This window comes from Calonectris borealis, chromosome 22 (assembly GCF_964195595.1).
Source record: "Calonectris borealis chromosome 22, bCalBor7.hap1.2, whole genome shotgun sequence".
Classification (NCBI taxonomy): Eukaryota; Metazoa; Chordata; class Aves; order Procellariiformes; family Procellariidae; genus Calonectris; species Calonectris borealis.
In genome coordinates, this window is record NC_134333.1 from 7,390,416 (window position 1) to 7,410,410 (window position 19,995).

General features: G+C 45.9%; 1 protein-coding gene across 6 annotated transcripts in view; it reads left to right on the plus strand.

Annotated features, from left to right (window-relative positions):
- Positions 1-19,995, plus strand: part of KANSL1 (KAT8 regulatory NSL complex subunit 1) — a 101,406-nt gene that overhangs the window by 67,734 nt on the left and 13,677 nt on the right. For 4 of the 6 annotated variants that reach the window (XM_075171292.1, XM_075171293.1, XM_075171291.1 and 1 more), the window contains exons 3-8: positions 2,818-2,959; positions 8,103-8,207; positions 11,189-11,449; positions 13,260-13,375; positions 14,844-15,039; positions 18,076-18,241. In XM_075171292.1, the coding sequence (XP_075027393.1) occupies positions 2,818-2,959; positions 8,103-8,207; positions 11,189-11,449; positions 13,260-13,375; positions 14,844-15,039; positions 18,076-18,241 (986 nt within the window). The remainder of the gene's footprint in view (positions 1-2,817; positions 2,960-8,102; positions 8,208-11,188; positions 11,450-13,259; positions 13,376-14,843; positions 15,040-18,075; positions 18,242-19,995) is intronic. The other 2 variants (XM_075171294.1, XM_075171295.1) reach the window with 2 other exon arrangements.

The window sequence follows — 19,995 nt, forward strand, 5'->3', positions numbered from 1 at the left end:
AGGAATCTAAATGGATGTAAAGTGTTTTCTATACTTAATCTCGACTTCTGTGTAATCTGAGCAAAAGAATGAGATGTATTTAACGGAGCAGGCCAGTATTGTTCCAGCAGGCATAGGTACTTTATAACGTTACAAAGGCAAGCAAAGGAGCTGGCAGTTTGGAGGTGCTCTCAGCAGCTTTTGACCTTTCTAAAAACAATTGCCAATGCTACGTGGATCCCCAGAGAGTAAACTGAAGCCTGCTGAGATCTGGCTTAAAGCCCTAAACTTTCTAGGGGTCCAGATAGTCTGTTGCATCCACAGATGCTGAAGATGCCGTAAAAGCAGACACAGCCATTGCAGAGGTCTTTCCTGTTTTTGAGCTATAAAAAAAGATGAACTCTTCTTACAGTTCTCAGCTTCTGAAATGAGAGTATGGTAGAATTTCACTGAAACTCGGCTGGCAGAGAAGTAACGTGTTCTGGAGAGTCTTGTGGGAAACTATGACATGAAAATGCTGTCAATCTTGGGGGTGATTGAGTCGGAGCAGCGCTGCTTTTCCAGCGATGCTCAGAGAAACGTCTGCAAGATAAGGGAGATCTGCTTCCCAACCACCGCTTTTCTACCCTCCGGTGTCGTGGAGGGGGTTTCGTGCCATTTAGGCTCAGCCTGGAGATTCCTTGTGGGGAGGAGGGACCGTAAAGCTTGCAAGGCGTTATCCTTTTTGGAACAGAGTAAAGCATGACTGGGCTGGAGATCTGGATTAGAGCTGCGTGATCGGGTGATGCTGGGGTGGTGTTGGCAACTGCTCAGCCCATTGTAAGCCAGATTAACCCTGTGGTCACTCTGCTTCGCTGGCAGGGTATGTCAGACCTTTCCCCAGCCCCGGTGCTCCGCTGCCTTGGCCGCCTTTTGTCTCGGGCTCTGCTGACTGTATCCTTGGTGTAATGGAGGATTAAGATCTGGCTTTGCTGTGGCATCCATCTACAATAAATACTAAAATTTCCACCAAACATAAGGTCAGCGCTGATCAAAATAGAGCAGGCACTTTACACAGGGAAATATTCCAGAGAGAAGGACTTAAGCTCCTGAAAGTGCTTGGAAAAAATGGTCTTGGAGAGGGCTGGGAAGGCTGTAGGCAGCGGATACAATTGCCCATTTTGGTGGAAATCTGGCCTCATCTAAATTGGCACCGAAGCGATGTCGCCCACACAGCTGGGAGGTCCAGCAAGAATATGGAGAACGTGTCTTGTTCTAAATTTGTGGGTTTCGCTTGCAGTTCAAAGGAACCAACTCCTCCTTTTCAGGGTTTTTCTATTAGTTGATTTGAAACTTGTAATAACCCTGGTGCTTTTTTTTTTGAGGCAAGTGCATTTGGTAGCAGTACGCCTAAATAAGGGCAGATGCAAAGGAGGTGTAGATTTTTCTAAGAACTTGATTATTGCTGTTGCTTACCATCTCTGCAGCTGGGGGTGCTTCAGTAGTAAATCTCATTTACCACGTGCTGCTTTTGCTTTGCAGCTTTGAAACGGGTTAATCTCAGCAGAAGGCTTTTTGGTTAGATTTTGGAAGAAAAATCTGGACGTTGCTGTGGTTCCCCTGCCCCGAGTGCTCTTGCTGAGTTCAAAAATGCTACAGAAGGAGGGGGAGATGGGCAAAGGGAGTTATTTTGTGATTAATTTCTTAATTGCCAAACATCCAGATGTGTCAAAGGCTTTGTGCAGTGGCACTGGATTTGTGCATGCCCTTTCTGCTGATGCTTTGTTTCTGCACCATGTTGTGGTTTTTTTCCTTTCTGGGTAGCCTTAATATTTATCCATCGAAATCAGGATGCTTAGGGTATATTTTCCTAATATTATGGCTTTTAATGTAGGAGAGGGGAGCCCTGGATTTATATGTACCTTACCGACTTTGTGTTCCTTTCTGCCGTGTGCGGTTGTGGAGAGAAGGGTGTTTTTGTAACAGTTGACTGTAAAATGCGATGATGTAGTCCATGCACTAGTGAAAGCATATTTATGCTCCTGCAGAACCGTACTTTGTGTTCTCAGCAGAGCTAAAGAAGGTAGGAAATCAGTCAAGAGTTGCAAAGTGTGTGGGTTCTCCCCATGCACCCAGACGTGCTCGCCTTCTCTCACATTGCGCCTCTGAGCCTCGGAGATCAGGAGTTGTTCACTTAGTAATTTTCTGATGTTTTTTCCTGGCTTCTTTGTTTGCTCAGTCAAGCCATCAGATGCAGAAACCAAGTTTACTGTTGCCCGCCTTCCTTTGCAACACCTCGTTGCAGGGGAGCAGCTTGTGCAAGGTGCTGTTAGCTCTGTTGCTCGTCTCCAAACAGTGGTGGTTACTCTTAAAACCAAATGATGGTGTGTTGTGAAACTTGCCACTGAATTTTAATTGTGGCCACGTGGTACGCGCTGGTGTTCAGGCATATTTCATGGCTGATGACAGAGGTCTTTTTTTAAAGAGGCTATGTCGAGGAAGGGAGGGCAGATGGGTTTTGTTTTCTGCAAGACTTGGAAAAGTGGGTCTGGCAGATGTGGCCAGGTAGGACTGGAGCTGCTGGTTCAGCTAAGCGTGGAATAAAATCTTAACGCTTGCATAGGCAGGACTTCAATCACTGGGTACCAAAAGTTGTTTTAATATTGCTCTGCGGAGGCATGGCTTTTATAGCACGTCTGTAGTTCGGTTGGTAATTATCAGCAGTGGCTAGATGGTATCAGTCATGCCATTCAGTATGTAGTTTTTTATCTATCTGTCAGTTCTGCTAGGTTTTCTTGTGGACTGTATAATTAAAATCACACTCAAAATAATCCCCCCTTCCCCTCTCTGTTTTTCCAGGAGGCGAAGGGCAGAGTGGAGATGGGCAGCAGACCGTGCAGCCATCGTCAGTCGCTGGAATTGGCTCCAAGCCCACGTCTCGGACCTGGAATACCGAATCCGGCAGCAAACGGACATCTACAAGCAGATTAGAGCCAATAAGGTGAGGACCAGGAGTGCGTTTGGATATATGTGATTTTGCTTTGTCTGCCTCCGGATGGCTCTCTTTTCTGATGCAGTGGAGGGTGCGTATGCAAAGTCTGATGCTTTTTCCCCCCCTGCATCTCTCAAAAAGGATATTGCACAGTTGTGACTAATTGTAATGCTATTTGGCACGGGCTGAGTGTAATTCTTTTCCCTGGTTCAATACAGTAACATGAAGAGAGCAATACCTTACTTTAAAGTCAGTCCTCGGGTACTGAACAAAACGGGTGCTTTTGCATGCGTGTTGCTGTTCCCCATTGTTCGAGCCTTTTTTTATTTGATTTTTTTTTAAAAAAAACCTTCCCATTCTTTTTTTTTTTTTTGGGAGTAGCTGAAGATGGGGATAAGGAACAACTTAACAAGAGACTTACTGGGAAAGGGAGGGGACTGTGGAGGAAGTTCACTTCAGATGCTATCACATAGCACAGGCTTAAAATTGAGTCAGTATCATAAAAAAAGACTGTTTCTAGGTGCTGACCTTTCTCCGTGGAAGGAATTATTTTTTTTAGACTTGCTTTCAGATGGCGGGAGAACGGCGGGAGAACGGGGGAGAGCAGAGAAGGGGTGAGGAAGGAATTGTTATCGAGACTTGTTCAGGCACGCACGTCTAAATGTCAGGCCTTGGAGGGAGGAATGTCTGGAGTTTGTGGCAAGAAGGCTCATGGTATTGCATCAACTTACAGATCCTCAGGAATTCAGAGTCCAGCAAACGCTTTTCCCAAGAAGTGTGGTGCTCTGGGGGTGGTGGGGAGAGAGGCTTCCAGGCGGGTAGGAAGCACAGGCAGGGGAGGGAGACTGGACTTTTATGCAGCTATGTAGAAAAACAGGCTAATTGAGTGAGCGAGGGCTGTGAAGGACTAGGTGGACGAGCATGGCTTGCTGAACGGAATACATTACCGAGATTAGAGCAAAAGGCTTCTGGGAAGCGGACTGTATGCCAAATTAATGAACCGGTTTCAGAAAGAACCGTCTTCCTTCTGTCTTAAGAAAGCCAAGCAAGATGGTTTGTAAGTACAAAATACAAAATAGGTAAACATTTATGTGATAAAAATTAAGTAATGGAAGAAATGAGAAAACTCATCTAATGAAGTGGAAGATTCAGTGCCTTCACCAGATGATGACAACTTGACAGGCTTGTGAAATGGCCCGATAATGGCTACAAGCATCCCATATGTTTTTATCTAAGGTTGCAGTCTCTAGGTCTGAAAGGAGAACATCACAGTATGGTGTCAAAGTTGAAAAGTACATCTGAGGTTTCAGAAAACAGGATGTCATCTTTCTTGATTTGTTCAAACAAAAACTCCTCAACTGCAATAACCTGATACGGGAATTTAAATAAAGCATGCCACTTACAGTGGCAGAAAAGTTCAGATGTTCAGGATTTGGTAGTGGCTGTTCTGCCTGAACAAGAAAGCGAGTATCAGATCTTTCTGATAGGACTTCATGGAGATCACCGCTTGCACCCAGCTGTTGTGTCGGTGTCATTGAGCTCAAGGATGCCTTGTAAAACATGTTCTGTTCTCATCGATGAAAAACTCAGAGTAAGATTCATAAAAGCAGCTTGGGACAAGTACAGAAGACTAGAGAAACGAGTGCTTGTTTCAGTAGTACAGGAGGCTTGTTGGAATGGATCTGGCTTCAAATTGTACAGGGACAACAATTAAAGAATTTGGAGACACCTTGTTTTTTCTATCAGCGTAACTTAATTCTAGCTTATTTGGCCATTTGGAGGTTAAACTGTAGCTGCTGCAGGAATTCAAAGTTGCTATTCTATTTTATTCTTTTTTTAGGTTAATTACCTTCGTATGTTAAGGTTTACATCCCAGCGTACCCTTCAAGAAAGATGCGTTGCTTTGTCAAATCAAAGGACCAGGCAGTCAAAAATAACCTTCTGTTTTGAAGGTACACCGCTGCCTGGGTGTCTCAGCAGTAATTGTGTTTTCAGCACATTTGGATCGGCTCAGTCGGAGCCTGGTGAGATGCGGAGGAAAACAACAAATCAGTGAGCGTGTGTTCAAAGTTAGTTGTAAAATACCGTGTTTTCTGGCGCTTAAAAATAGCGGGCTCTTGTGCCTTCGATTTTGTGTTGGTTTTGAAGAGCGTATACAGTTAATTTAAGGGACTGGATGTCCATGAAGGTAATAAGGTGGTTTTGTTTCTTTTCACAATGTGCTGTGTTGGGTCTTTTGGAGATGGGGTGTGGCGCGGTGCTGGTCCCCCCGCACGCAGCCTCTTTGCACCTCCCTGCGTGTGTGGGTGGCAGATGCTCCGTGTTTGGAAAAGAACAAACAGCACTTTTTTCTCTCTTTCTGTGTCTCTTACAAGTTTCACTCTTAGATGGAATAAGAGGTAAATTAAGATGAAAGGCTCCTGCAGGAATTTCGTGCAGTGGCAGACTTGGTTGAAATACAGTGACCTTAAAGTGAAACTCCTTAAAGACGGGGTTGTTTTACACATCGCCTCTGCAGACCCAGGTTCGACTTGTTCCCAGACCATCCGAGGCAGGTTCGCTGTGTTCCCTTCGAGCTTTTGGTCTGATCTGTGCGCAGCCCGTCCCGCGGGGAGGGCTGTGCTCTGGTCGGAGCCGCTAAGTCAAGAGAAACGCGTGATGGGGAGGGTGGGATGGGAGTTAGGAAGAGCCTCTTGCTGGAGGAATTTACAGCTCTCACATGAGTTTCCTGTGTCTGCAGTGGTATGTCGGGCTTAGGGCACGGTAAGAGATGCTGCTGTCCCTGTGCGGGGCTGTTCAGGACACTCGGTCTCTTTCTGATGTGTCTTAATGTGTGTCAGTCCTCTTCCTCAGCCATTAGTCCCTTGGCAGAAGCTGCTGACTATTACAGGACTGTGAGATAGGAGATCTGTCTCTATTTGAGATCTGTACAATTGACTTCTCATTAATGCCATAATTAGTGATAAAAATGGGAGTAAAGAAGCGGCAAACTTGCCCATAAATATGGCGGGGGGGTGGCGGTTTTCCTTTTTTCTTCGTTTTGGAGAATGCTGGTGAAAAGCACGTATGTGTGACCTTGGAATAATTCACATGTGCTGCTCCTTTCCCTTCCCTGAAAGGGAGCTGGAAATTTGATGTTGCCTTTCTGAGTCCTCTCTATTATTCAGAAGTGTATAAATAACGGAGATGTAAAACTGTTAAAAGCAAAGCAGAGAGCACGAGCCCTCAGCAGGAAGATGCTGTCCAACCTGCGGGTCTGTAGAGGTTGTCTCATGGGCTAGGAGCTGGGAGAGGACGACGGCACGGTAGGTTCGGGCAGCGCAGCGTCTGTACGAGGGCACGAAAACCAAAGCTGTGACTGTCACAGGGAAGGCTGCGTTAAGCGTTGCCTCTGCTTCAAAGTCAGCAGTAAAGGGACTTACTTCTAAAGTATAGAATAGTATATATACCCACAGTATATAGAACTAATTACTGCTCCTTTCCTGAGGCGTGGAGCAGCTCCCTTCATCCTCTTCCTTTAAATTGAAGGCAGAAGTCCGTGGTGGCTGTTCGTGTTCCCAGTGCTCGTGCTTCCCCACCTCATTCTTTCACTGAGCAAATGAGAAGCCCAAGTGCTTTCCGGAGTGTCCAAGTGAAGCCATTTCCTTGGTTCCAGTTTTGCATTCAGTCCCAGTTTCTCCCTTTTTCATGTCCACTGTCTCCTACACCTGACATCTGGAGATGACCTACCTCTTTGCTGACGCATGCCTGAGGATGTTTCTAGAAGCAATGGGGAATGAGGGGTTGCTTTCAGAGTGGGATCTTCTAGAGTAGAGGAAAAGCACAGCAGTATTTAATCGAGTTCAGACTTCCAGCCTCTCTCATCCACTAAACATCCTTCTGGGATGTCAGGAAACTCTAGAAAATCGTCATCATGTTTATTCTAGAAGCTGGCTACTTCCTCATTGCTGGTCAGAGGCCACGTACAGTTGTGTTTAGTTTATGGACTGTTTTTAAATAAAGTATGCCTGAACTATGGGCTACCACGATCTTTCTGGAGAGCCACCGAGCCGTTGTGTAGAAGATTGTGTCAAGGCATAAGATCAGCCTTATGAGCGACTTCCATGGCATCGGTCATGTAAGATTTGACTTCGTGGGCTTTGAGAAAAGCCTTGTAGCTCTCTCCTCTCTCCAGCTAACGTGTCCAGGTTCCCTTCCAGGCTCGCTTTCTTGTGACGCACCGTGCAACCTCCAAAATTGTTTTCAGATGACTGATCTGCCTGTTCTTAATCTGAGCAGCCTTTTCCGTAGTCCCTTGTGTGACCAAATGCAAACTTGTTCTGGCTTGTCTTTGTCCTGGATTATATTCATGGCCTGTAGGTTCCACCAACTTTCTAATCCCTTGCACATTTTAGCCTGCTTTGTTATAGTATAGTTCAGAATATGCATAATTATAATGATTTTATTTTATTTTGTGGTGTTCAGAGAGAAAGCAGTCCTGCCTTTAGCGTAAGCTTCACTTAGAGTACGACATAAACAGGGCAACATATGTTGAGCCTGATAAAACAGTGCTCTGCCACTGTGCTTTGTCCCGCTAAGTTTATAGCAATGGCTTGTTTATCAGTGTTTTTCTTTCCTTATTGGATTTTGTGAATATCACTTCTTTGAAAAAAATCTGCTCAGAGTAACAAGTTTGACTGTAGATTTTTGGCACCTGCTCAAAATTGTTTGCTTGGCTGTGGTGGCGAGTTCCACTTTGTACTATGAAAGCAGTCGTTTCCTGCTCTGCGCTACAGCAAAATGTTCTCTTTGGTTTTGCTGGCACGCAGCTGGCTGAACCTCCTCGCGTGCGGGAGGAGGGGAGAGGGTGGGAAGCGGGACAGCAGCGGCGTTTCAGCAGTTTTGCCCGAGAGGGAGCTAACTGTCTGCTATTAATGGGCTGAAGGCATGTGATCTGGCTTCAGCCACTGTCCTTCCCCCTCCGAGTTCAGCTTAGATGTCAGGAAAATCCAGGCAGCAGGGGATTCGGTTTGGCATCACGTCTGAAAAATGCGGCGGGAATGCAAGCCTTGCTGTGCAGCGCTTGTAGTTTCTGGGGGACGGTGGATGCGCAGTTTCCCTGCTGAGACCAAAGGACCCGCCGTTAATTCCTGTTCCCTTCCCTCTCTTCCAGGGGCTGATAGTTCTTGGTGAAGCATCACCCCCTGATCCTGCAGTAGATGATGCATCCCGTCCCGTTAGTGCTGAAGTTAAGCTGGAGCCTGGGGCTGACCGGCTGGTAAGTGCCAGCAGCAGAAGTGACTGGGTCCAGATACTTCACGTTCATGAATTTTGGGTAGGGAAGGTTCATCCTTGGAGCTGCAGTGGAGAGAGATGGCTTGAACTGTGTGTCTGGCGTGGGACTGGCCCCCCGCAGAAGCACCTCTCTGTGGGACTTCACGTGGGAATTGCTGATCTGTTGGATTTGTAGCTCGCCCTCTCCCAGATTATTTTGGGGTTAATAAACGATAGGCTTTAAACACCTTTTAGAAGAGAGTTCCTCGGGGTACCTTTGTAATATGCATTAGCATTTTGTGAAGCTTAAAAACCCTATCTAATCCTTTCCCTCTAGCAAAAGTACCTCAAACTGAGCAGCACAATTAGCAAAGGCTTCTAAAGATGTGGCTGTTAATATCTGCCTGAGTGTTACCCCTTGGAAAGGGAACTAATGATTTCAGGGAGATGCGCTGGAAACTATGCAGAGTGCCAGGTATTTATTATTTAATGCAGAAATGTAGGCCACAGACTAAAGGCTTGATCAGCCTGGCTGTGATTACTTTTGATCCTGTGGGACACATCGACGTATTAAAATGGAGGATTTTGAAGTTGTGGTGTAGTACTAAGAGAAGGGTGGTCCCTACGTGGCTCAAACTCCTGCTACCAAGCTGCAGCGCTCTTGCTTTTCTGTCCTAATGCCGCGTTTGGGGAGAAACGGAGCTTCACTGCAATGGGAGTGCTTGAGTTCCATAGACCAATATTCAATGTAGTTGATACAGATAAAAAACTTAACTAGAAGTAACCGTAAAACTGTACTTCGAATGTTTTCTCCTATCCCTGGGAAGACTTTGTCAGAGTTTTCCTGATAATATGAAATACTGTGAAATTTTTTAACAACGCCGGACCGCAAAGGGGTTATTACGAGTGATTGTAATAAAATGTCTCCTTGCTTGACACTGGCTTTCAGATGTGTGTTTGGAATTTAAGTCTTTAATTAGCAGATTAGCTGAGCCCAAAACTCTGCTGTGTAATTTGGTACAATGAACAGGTTTTGCCCATGACTGAAATAGTAGATGGTGCTTCAAATAAAAACAGAGCCACGCTGGAGGAGCGACGGGAGGCTGGAGAGCCAGGGTGACAGGGGCTGCTACAGATCGTGACTGAATCACAAGCATTACGCAGTGTCTGGTTTTGAACAGTGATGTCCGTCTGTTGTGCGTGTCTCCCCCCCCCCTTTTCATGCTTTAACCCAAAAAGCGCTTGGAGAATAATAAACAAGCACAGTGACAGCGTGCTCCGATTCGCTTCAGAAATAGCGTGCTCCTGGATTGATGAATTGGCTGTTGTTTGGGAGCTAATCTGTAAATGGCAGGTTGATAATGGAGATAAATAATCAAATTTAACAGTGATAGGAAGAATATTTTCTTCCTTATCTGTTTAAATCAGGATGTTTATCTGACATGAGTGTATTTTCAACCTGGGAATCTGCAGATGGAAGGACTGTGTCCCACCTGACTTTGTCCCTACATATTAAAGACATTTTCCATATACTTACAAAATCATCACATTGTCCTTTATTAGATTGTCTTAGACATCATCTCTGTATGTATAGAATAGAAAATGGCTGTAGATTTCTGATGTATGGAAAAGAAAATGCTTGCTTGGCCGGTGCTGTCTGGTTTTGCTGCTCACAGCCATCTCAGTGTTGCTGTGTTTACTCGTTTCCTGCAGTCCCTTTTCTCATCCCTTTCACTTGGGTATGAGCTTTGCAGAAGGAGACTTTTGTTAGTCGATGGAGATCTGATCTCTCTTGCAGGTCTTGGAGGTAACTAATAGATACTGAGAGCAGTGAAGAACAACATTTTTGGTGTAAAGCAGGCTGCAGCTTCCTACTTGGCACCTTCTTGTGGCTACTCCTGCAGCTGTGCTTGCCACCTTGGAGGGTAACTCCTCTTGAAAAGGACTTTTTATTCCCCTTCCATGCGTGGCTGCTGGTGGACGCGCACATCGCTCCACGTTTCCAGCTTCTCTGCAGCAGTGCTGGAGGTGTCAGCTGCCAGAAACGCTGCCTCCGGGCACCCAGCTTCTAACCCTGCTGCTGGAGGGTTTGTGCTTAGACTTGCTCATAAGGGTGAGGTGTTGAGTCAGAGCCTTGATCTGCTCCGAGCCAGAGATGAGCCCAGAGACCATTCCTGTTGCGTTAGGACACTTACTGGAAGGGTATCTCTGGAGCCTCTCCTGGAGAGCTGCTTATCATTTTGGCATTCTTCGGACTGCTTAGAATTAGGCTTTTTTTTTTCCCCCACCCCAACCTGGCAGAGTAAGAGACAGGTCTGCAACATGGAGTAAGGGGAGGAATCCATCCTGTCTCATCCCCAGCTCCTCTTTGGATCTCATCCACTCATGGGTACCTCCCTACGCTGGCGTGAATGCGGGATACGTGTCCTCGGGCATCGGCTTGATGTGTGGGACGTGGCTGATAACCCCTAGGAGGAGCTAATCCTGTCGTCAGTGCGGGGAAGGGCTTTGCAAAGAAGGCCTGGGAATGTCTGTTGGGAACTGGAAGCTCAGTATGTGAATAAATATTTTTGCCTGAAGACGGGAATAACACGAAGCCCTGAGGAAATAACTCGGCTGTTGATATTGGTTCATTGCTTGTATTGCTGATCTAGCGAGGGGGGTGTACTAAAAATTTTTAATAGTAAATGAGAAAAGATATCGATGGAGTGTTTTGGTAAGGCTTCCGCTTGCGTTAGGGGTTTGTATCTAGTAATAGGTGAAGGTCTGAACCTGTCTGGTTTTGTTTGGGTTTTTTGGGAATATGGGGGACATTTCTGGTGCTGGGTCGTGACTACCTGCCAGCACTCAGCGTCTTTACTGCTGTCAGAGCCCCTGGTAGTCTGCAGGCTCCTGGTTTCACGTGCAACAAGCAGGTGTGCTAAAGCTGAATCTTTGACACCCCCCCTAAGAGTCCTAGGGATCCTAAAGACCTGGACTTCCCAGGTGTACCCGAAACGCAGAGAAGAGGTCAGTCTGGAGCATCGATGTGATCCTGGTGTGATGAACGTTCCTCTGGATCCCAGCCTGGCTGCCCAGCCAGCCCCGGAGGAAAGCACGGCGTTGGGAGGTGCAACCAGGAGGAGCTGGTGCAAGAGCTCTGCCTCTGCTCTGGACGCTGGAGATGTCAGCTCTTGCAGTCCTGCTCGTTCCCCCGTTGCTCACGTCGGAGCCTTGTTAGGGTACACCCATCTTCAGGGTGATAAGGTGAGCCTGGGCTGTTTCTGATAAACTTTGGATTGATGCTTTCCAGCTCCTCCGCAGGAAGCAGAGGGGTCACCTTCTGTTCCTATCTTGAACCACCGAGCCGGAGACAGCTCTTGGAGAAGAGGTTCCTCTTTTAAGACCCTTTCTGGAGAAGAAAATAAATACCCTATTTCAAAAGAGCTTATGAGTCATGTGTACCCGCCCTCCTGAACTGTGGGTGCCTCCGGCGGCGGTGTCATGTGGAAACCGGAGGGGAAACGTTCAGCTCCTGCACTGACTTCACCTCGCAGGGTGCCACGTTGTGCTTGCCTGTCGCTGCTGGCGCGGTCTGATCTCGCCCCTGCCTCTGTGCGCTCAGACCGAGCGTCAGAGACGAGCCTGTCGGTCTGATCCCGTCTCTGCTCCCCCCCCGGGAGAAACCTCTTTTTTAGCAGAAGTGTGGAAAACCCAGCAAAGTTCCTCAAACAGGCAACAGGCAGAAGTTGTCTGTCTTGTTAGAAATTGCTCTTCCCTTGGTGAGTCAGGACTCTGCTATTCTGGAAACCGTTAGTCCAGCACTGCTGTAGCCTGATTTTAGTTCTTCATTGAGTCGGGGGAGTGATTGCAGGGAAAATTTTAATCAATTTGATACCGATGCTTTTGAGATGGAGTATGTGACAAGCGGGGGGGCTGGCCAGCCGGCCATCTATGTAGATAAGTCAGACCCTTTCTTTTGTCTTTCATACTAGCACTTGAACTGCACCACCGCCCTTGCGTGCATGAAGGGGGAAATCCAGCAAGAGAGACATTGGCAGTGAGTGTAGGAAGTGCTGCACGAAGGAAGACGTGAAGTTTAACCCTGGGGAGGAGGAGGAGCGTGTCTGAAAACAAAAAGAAGGGGCTGCAAGGAGGAGACTGGGGGCAATGGGTGCCAGGGGTACGAACACGCCGGCACCTGCTGGGGCAGCGAGCAGGAACGTCGCTGGCAGGAGGTACAAAGCCAGTGTGTCCTTGGAAGCTGCGGTGACAGTCGTCCCCGTTGAGGCCGCTTGCAGGGCAGTGGGAGATGTGCAACGTTCAGTGCTGCAGCCACGCAGTAACTGCTGCTCACTGCAGGGCGAGAGGGTTTGTATTTCAGACCTCAGGCAGAAGGGATTGGGGACCTCTGTGTCTTTAGCTTAGTTTTTACTTACTTTCCTCTGCCAAAAGGGTGTTTCCAGCTTTGTGTTTATCAGGCAGTTTTAGCTTTTTAGAGTTGGCCTGCTTACATCCAAAAACCACAGTTGTGTGCATGCTCATTTAAAATATTTAAAGTGCTATTTGGACCATGTTTGCACAGGTATTTAGTTAAAATGCAAATTCAGTTTTGCAAGTCTGTTCTCCTCTCCTTCTCCTCCCGTTTTCCCTCAAAGTGCTTAGACAAGAGCTTACAGCCGTGTGGCTTAGAGCACAACATCAAACTTCAGAAGACGCCTGCGAGGTTTACAGGTGGTTATGAACTTGTTTGCACTATTGAGACAAACTGCTAAAATCTCCTTAAAGACCTCAGCCTTTCATGCTCCTTAGTGGTTGCCTGAGGGGAATTGAAGTCCTTTGGTTCTTGCATTGAAAGCTGTCGTGTATCCATCCTCTTGCCAGAGCTGCTCCCTAAGAAGTCCTTATGTCTCCAGTCTCCTGTTCACGTAGTGACTTCTGAACCCTTGTTTTGAACTCCAGTGTGGAAACCCATGGCTACAGTGCAGAATCCTCAACTAGAAACCGGGAATAAGAACGTTGTGGCTATTTAAGAAGCTTTTTTTATTAATTTATGGTCTTTCTCATCCTTCCTTAGAGTGTTTCTGGATCCCAGCCACTAGAGAACTTGGGTATTTCTGCTGCAAATACTCCTGAATCCCATCCCATCAAGCCCTGTGGAGCACCGAGACCCGTCAATGGAGTTATTAACACGTAAGCTGCTTGCATATTATGGGAAGAGTTTGATTTTTATATCTTGATGAAGTCCCATTGAAAGCCAGCCTGTAACATGCTGGTGGGTAGAAATTGGGTTGGTAAAGGTAAAAATGGTCTGTATTTGAAAAAACTAAGGTAGTAGATCATGCTTGGAAAAGTTTTGGAGGAGATTGCTTGCTTGCGGTTTTCTGCTGCATTGTTTTTCTGAAAATGGTATTAAACTGAGCTGTGTTTACGTGGACAGGCCCTGCAGGCAACCATGCAGTGAGCATGTTCAAAACTGTTTCTTTGTGGGTATTTTTAATACACTTGCAAATTGTATGATTCAAAGGTACTAGTGGCCCGCTTGCAGTTACTTTGCAGAAGTATCTGTAACCACTGGCCCACTTTTCTGGATATACTGAGGAACCCAAATCCCATTGATTTGGGAGTAAGGCTTTCTAAATTCTTTGTTTTTCCAGGCTGTTTTTGTTGAGTAGGTCTTTAAGTGGGTAAATGAAAACAAGTGAAAGAAATTCTCCTGTGCTACAGGATGATTTCAGGGTTGAACCACTTGAAAACCCTTGAACACACGGTGCTTCGAAGACTGGTAGTGCTAGAGGAGCATTGCCAGCACCATTGCACTTGCTTAGTACCTTCGGCAGGGATGCTGCAAGCGTAGAAAGCACCGATCAACTAAGTCATTGCTACAGCTGAAACACTGCGGGCTATAACAGAGCCCTTTACATGCCTGTAGCCTTTGAACTACAGAGCCTTAGACCACAGGGCTTTAATGTTTTGCATTTTTAGAAATGAAACATTTGTAAAATATACATGAAAAGGTTCCGTAGATGAGGAGTTGTGCTGGTATTTGATAAGTGGCATGGTGTATTGATGCCGTGGTAGGGCAGGGTTACTGCGTGTGGACAGGAAAGTCCTTTGTACGTAAAACAGAAAGGTTAATGTTAATATTGCACCTTTCTGGTGTCACTGCTGAGAGCTGTTAGAGGTATAGTTCTCAAATATTAATCAGAATAAGTTTACATCGAGGTTAAATATTTTTTCTAGAAAATTACATGTTCTCTGTCTTGTGCTCTCTGGCATTTAGACTCATGAGAACCTGTTGTATTAAGATACCCTGAACTGTAATTTTGAGGGAAGCTGAATTCTAGGATTAAAGCTGTTCAGGACTAGAGTGGCTTTTGGTCTTGCTCTGTGTCTGGCTTTACATGCTATCTTTTGTTCAGAAGTTCCAAAGGTATTTTGGCAAAGGTTCAGTGGTGGGAGAGTGTGGAAAGGGACCAAAGTAAAAGCAAAAATTAGAGTTGCCTTAATAAAAACTATTGCCTCGTGAAACCGCAATGCTTTAAACTCAGCTTAGAGTGTTTGCTAAGGTCTGAATGGTGAACCAGCTGGTACTGCTGGGTAACGTGGGGTGGTTGAACGAATAACAGTATCTGTCTTACTCTCTTCTCTTCTTGGGCAGTCTTCAGCCCGGCCTGGCAGAACATGCTCAGGGAGATGGCCAGGAAGCTGAGGAGCTCTTGCATAAAAAGCAGCGACTAAACATGGTTTCTTCATCTTCGGATGGAACATGTGTAGCAGCTCGCACTCGCCCAGTACTGAGCTGTAAGAAGCGACGGCTTGTTCGACCTAGCAGCATTATGCCTCTTTCCAAAAAGGTTAGTGCTGTTTGGTTTTTTTTGATGCAGTATATAGCTAAAGCTCCACACCGGAGAGCCTGGTGAGGTACTGAGGCATTGGTCCAGTGTGCTTTTGCTCTTCGCATGAAGAGGTCTCCCTGTTTTGGGAATGTTTGTGGTTATTAAGAGGGGAAAAATAATGGGGAGGAAGAGGAGGACAGTGAGGCTTCAAAGGGGTTGGAGAAGTAAAGGAGAAGCTTCTAATTTGTTGGAAGACTTTTATTAGCTGTCACTGGGGAGGGAAGATGCTGAACTCTGATGTGGGTTTTCTTTTCTAAAACCAACCAGCCTGAGGTGAACTTCAGGCTGGGTAGTTCAATACGGTACAGTCTGAGCAGTCGAAAGAAGCTCTGAAAAGTCAAATATCGGGAAACCTTAACTCTGAGCACAGGAATTAACACAGCCCCAGGAACTCGCTGCTACGTGCTCAAAGGAAAACTACAGTTGCCTGACCAGGCATATGTGGGATGTCTTGCAAAAGGCCTGCCGAGGTGATCGTGTTCGCTTCCGCTCCTTAAGTTTGGAAATCGCTGAATGCCGTGACTCTGTTCCTGGGTTTGGTTTTATTTATTTTTTTTATTTTACACTCCTCTCCACATAGTCTTCCCTTGCCCTTTTGGAGAATTCAGTTCAGTGGAAATACAGTTTATTCCCTGTATGAGGAAAGGCCATGCTTCATTCTTTTTAATTTCTCTTAGGAATGCCGTAAACTATCAGTTGGAGGATAGATAGTTAGAAATTGAGGGAATAAGGACCACCTTTGAGCCTGCAGCTCTCATGATTGCAGAACCGTAGATGGCAAAAATCCACGTACCTTTGAGTCCAAGTGTTTCAAGTCAAACTTTACCACAAGGGTTTGGGGGTTTTCACTCTGCGGGCGCTGGAGTTTTAAAGAGAAGTTCAAAAAGCAACATTTTTTTGAGCAAAATCAATTCTCACTCAGCTAGGTTAGCTTTAACTGATTACTCATGGGCAGTTTAATCTGGGGTATTTCTGGTAGAGCTCTGCAGTGACTGCTTGCAAGATCTTCAGTGATTCAGAAGTTTATAAACTATCCCGTAGGTGATGCTGACTTGCGCACTCGGTGTTTGAAGAAGCAGCTGCTAATTCTGTGTTAGTTTTTGACTATATTCATCAAATATATTTGATAACCAGAGATGGTTCAGAAGAGCAGTTCCAAAGGATAGAAGATGTGCCAGATAGCAGAGGATTTGTGTGGACTCCTCCAGTTATTTGAGAGAAAGCTAAGTGATGGCTAGGTCATGGTCCAGAAATACCATGTCCAGTTGACCGTGCTGTCCCATCTAGCACCACGTCATTGTGGATTGCTGTGACCAGAAATTACAACCGGAGAGCTCACTGTTTCAATAGAGATCATCCATAACCGTGCCTAGTGTTTTACAAAATCTGAATACAACATCACTTGAAATTTTTAAGTCAGGAGAGGTCCTGTAGGAAAGAAAAGAGGCTGAAGGGTTGAGTGGGTCTGTAGCCTGCAGTGGGTTGCAAACAGGACTGGTCTTGTGAAACAGGACGGGAAGGGATCTCCTGCAGTCACCCACAGATCCCCGTGCCCCAGAGCAGACTGCTTTATCCTCATACCATGCCAGACGGTTTGTCTAAACCTCCTTAGGCAAGCTATTTGAGAGCTTAGCTAGTCTTGTTTTTCAGACAGCAAAACCAAACAAACCAAACTTTCTAAAACAAGCTGCCTTGGCTGCCATTTAAAGTCATTACCAGTAGTCCAAGTCCTGGTGTAAACTGGTCAGCTCCCCTCGTCGCTTCAGAAGCTCTTCCTGAAGTATGAACGTTGATGTGGTGATTCTTTATGTGGTCAGCTCTACGCTAAACACGCCACGGGTCTTTCAGTTTTTGCACATAGGACGTATTTTTTTGGATCTTGTAATTTTTTTGTTGTTTTCCTTTCTGTTTGGTACGCACATTTCTTGAAATACGTGCCCAAAACTGGGTGCAGCCCTCCAGCTCACACGTTAGCAATGGAGCAGAGTGGCAGGATTACCTCCTGGGTTTTACGCAGCCATCCTGTTTATAAAACCCCGTGGGGTGTTAATTCTCAGTAATGGTATGACACTGCTGATTCATGCTCATTTTCTGATCCATAACCACCAGATCCTCTGGGCAGAACTGCTGCTCAGTTACCTCTTCCTCCTCTTCACTGGTCACTGAAGTGTCCGCCTGTTGCATTTGCCCTCAGTGAATTATATTTGATTTATTTTAGATCGTTTCTCTTAATTTGTAACCACGAGTGGGATTCCAGCTCTTTCCTTCAAGGTGCTTGCAGCCCTTCCCAGTTCTAGTGTTATTTGCTAAGGCTTAAGGGTATTCTCTGTTCCATCATTCAAGTGATTAATGGAAATTATTTGAATAATACTGGACTCAGAACAGACTTCTGCAGGACCTGCTTTGATACATCCTTCCATTTTGACAGGGAATCATAGGTTGCTGTCTCTGTGGGGGATTTACATCCAGTTGTGCATCTGCCTGCAGTGGTTTCATACAAGTGAATAAAAGACTATATAAAGTCTACAGATCTGTGAATTGAAAGTCTGTCCTGGTTTAGGAAACGAGGTCGAAAACCACCCTTTTTCACTCTGTAAAGGTGGCCCTGTAAGTGTCAGCTCTTGGCATATAGTGATGGCTCTCTGACCCGTCTGATCTCAGAAAGGCTTTTTTTCCTCTCTGACAACTGAATTGTGCTGCCTCATGGTTTTTATAAATGAGGTTTCAACCTAGATAAAATTAAACACTTTTAGTCAAATTTAGTAGATGTTAAGCTATCTGTGCTGGTGAGTAGTAGTTTTCAGTTGTGTTTATGCAAAGTGAATGTGTCCTTTTATGAGTCGAGACTAAATGAACAGGTTTTATACAAGGTGTAAAAAAAAAAAAATGGGCCTTTAGGATGTTTTTCATGGCTGTCACAGGGGAATTTGTGAAGAGAGCCCTTAGACATGTTGACCTTTGATATGTTGACGCTATTCTCTCTCCCCTTTCCAGGTCCATCGTAACAGCCTGGTGCGATGTAGCTGTGACGTGAACCCTTCGTGCGCTCTGTGCGGCACTCGAAGCTCGACGACTGTGGAAATCCAGTATGATGCCCCTTTGCTGGAGCGCCTCTCCCAGCTGGACTCATGTATTCATCCTGTCCTATCATTCCCAGATGGTAAGCGCCCGCGGAGCTGCCAGGGGTATTGTCAAACCGGGTCCTGAGACGGGTTACGAGGGCTGCTCGGGCGTGCTCCGGAGCCTGCTCCTCCATCCTGGGCTTCCCGGGGAAGCGCAGATCTGCTTGAGTACGACCGAGCTTGTTCACCTGCAAGTATTTTTAGGAGCAGAGCGTTTACTGGAGCAGAAGGGTTCGTGAAAGCGTTACGCCTGAAGTCTGCTCCGCTATAAACGTGTTTGCTAGGGGAAAACCTGACCTGGAGCCCCGCTCGGGGTGGGGAAACCGAGCGGTGCCTGGGAGTCTGTACTGGGACCCGGGTCTTAGGCTGGTGTCTTTGTTGCTGTAAACCGCTAGAGAAATACTTGCTTCCGCAGAGTTTGTTCGTCTCTATAAAATTATTTGTGGATTGGTTTAAGTCACAGGAAATTTTTTTGACCTTGTAAGGAATTGTAAATGATCTTCCGTGGTTCAGAGGGCACGGTAAGAAGGGATGTTCCCGTTAAGACACTTGTTTCCCTGTGTTACGGTATCAGGGTTAATCATCATTGAGAGGAATAATTAACCAACCCTGACTGTGGGGTATTCACAGATTTCATGTGTAGGGACTTTTCCCAAGGGAAAAGAAGTGGTTTCCAGAGTCTTTTGCTTCCTAAGCTGCCAAATTAAGTACAAGCCTGTTCTTTGACCAAAAACTATTGGCTTGCATGAGATCATCTTTTTCCTCTGATCACAAAATACAGGACCAGAAATGATAGGAACTGGTACTTTTATCAGGAGAGACAGGCAGTAAATAGATTGTAGCGGTTCCTTTCCTTGGTAGGAGTGCATGGCTGCTTGAGGTGGAAAACACAACTGGTAGTGCTGGGAGGAAGGTGTGTGTCCCTGCTTCTCATGAGAATAGGAAGTGGTTGGTCCAGGTTAAGACCCTGGGCTAATGTGTGTGTTTGGGTTTAAATTCCAGTTTTGCACAGACTTTGTGCAACAGTAGGAAATGCATGGAGTGTCTGGGAACAATTAATCTGGCATCTTTCACTAACACTATATTTAAAACAGACTAAAATAGTAAATTGGTGCTATTTTTAAAAACTAAATCCCCACCCTTCCAAAGAAACATCTCTGTTAAGGAATGCTAAAAGAACGGAATGCACTGAAATCCTGAAGCAGAAATTTATTTCCTGATTTCACAGCACTTGCAATCCTCTGTCTATACTGTTAAAATTTAATATCCTAGGAAGCGGTGAGAAAACCTGTTGTGTACTGTTGCAGCGTGGCCAGCAGGCAAATTACCTCGTCCAGTATTCACTTTCCATTTGTTAGGGTCAGCTGCAGCCAGCACACGTGGTAAAAGATCCATTCTGGCTGCATGAGATTAAAAACTCTGTTTTTAAAACTATATGATGTAAAGCTTAAAACACCTGTACAGAATACCCATTCCCCCCTCCCTCCCGCAGATTAACTTTGATTATTCACAAATGCTTAATGTAGTTTTGCTAAGGTTGCTTTTTGGGGATGGGGATACTTTTCTATCCAAACGTAAAGCCAGGTAGCGTGTTCAGGTAGGGAAATCGCTCTGCCTGACGTTGTTAGCCTGCATCGGGATGTCTCCCTGCCTGTGACTATTAGTCCAGGTTGCTGTTGGTGCTCCCCGTGATTATTCTGGGGGCTCACCTTGAAAGCCAACTGGCTGGGTCGATGGGCAGAGGCTCAGTTAAGACTTTCGGGAGGAGCTTGTGAGGTTGTTAGACGGAGCC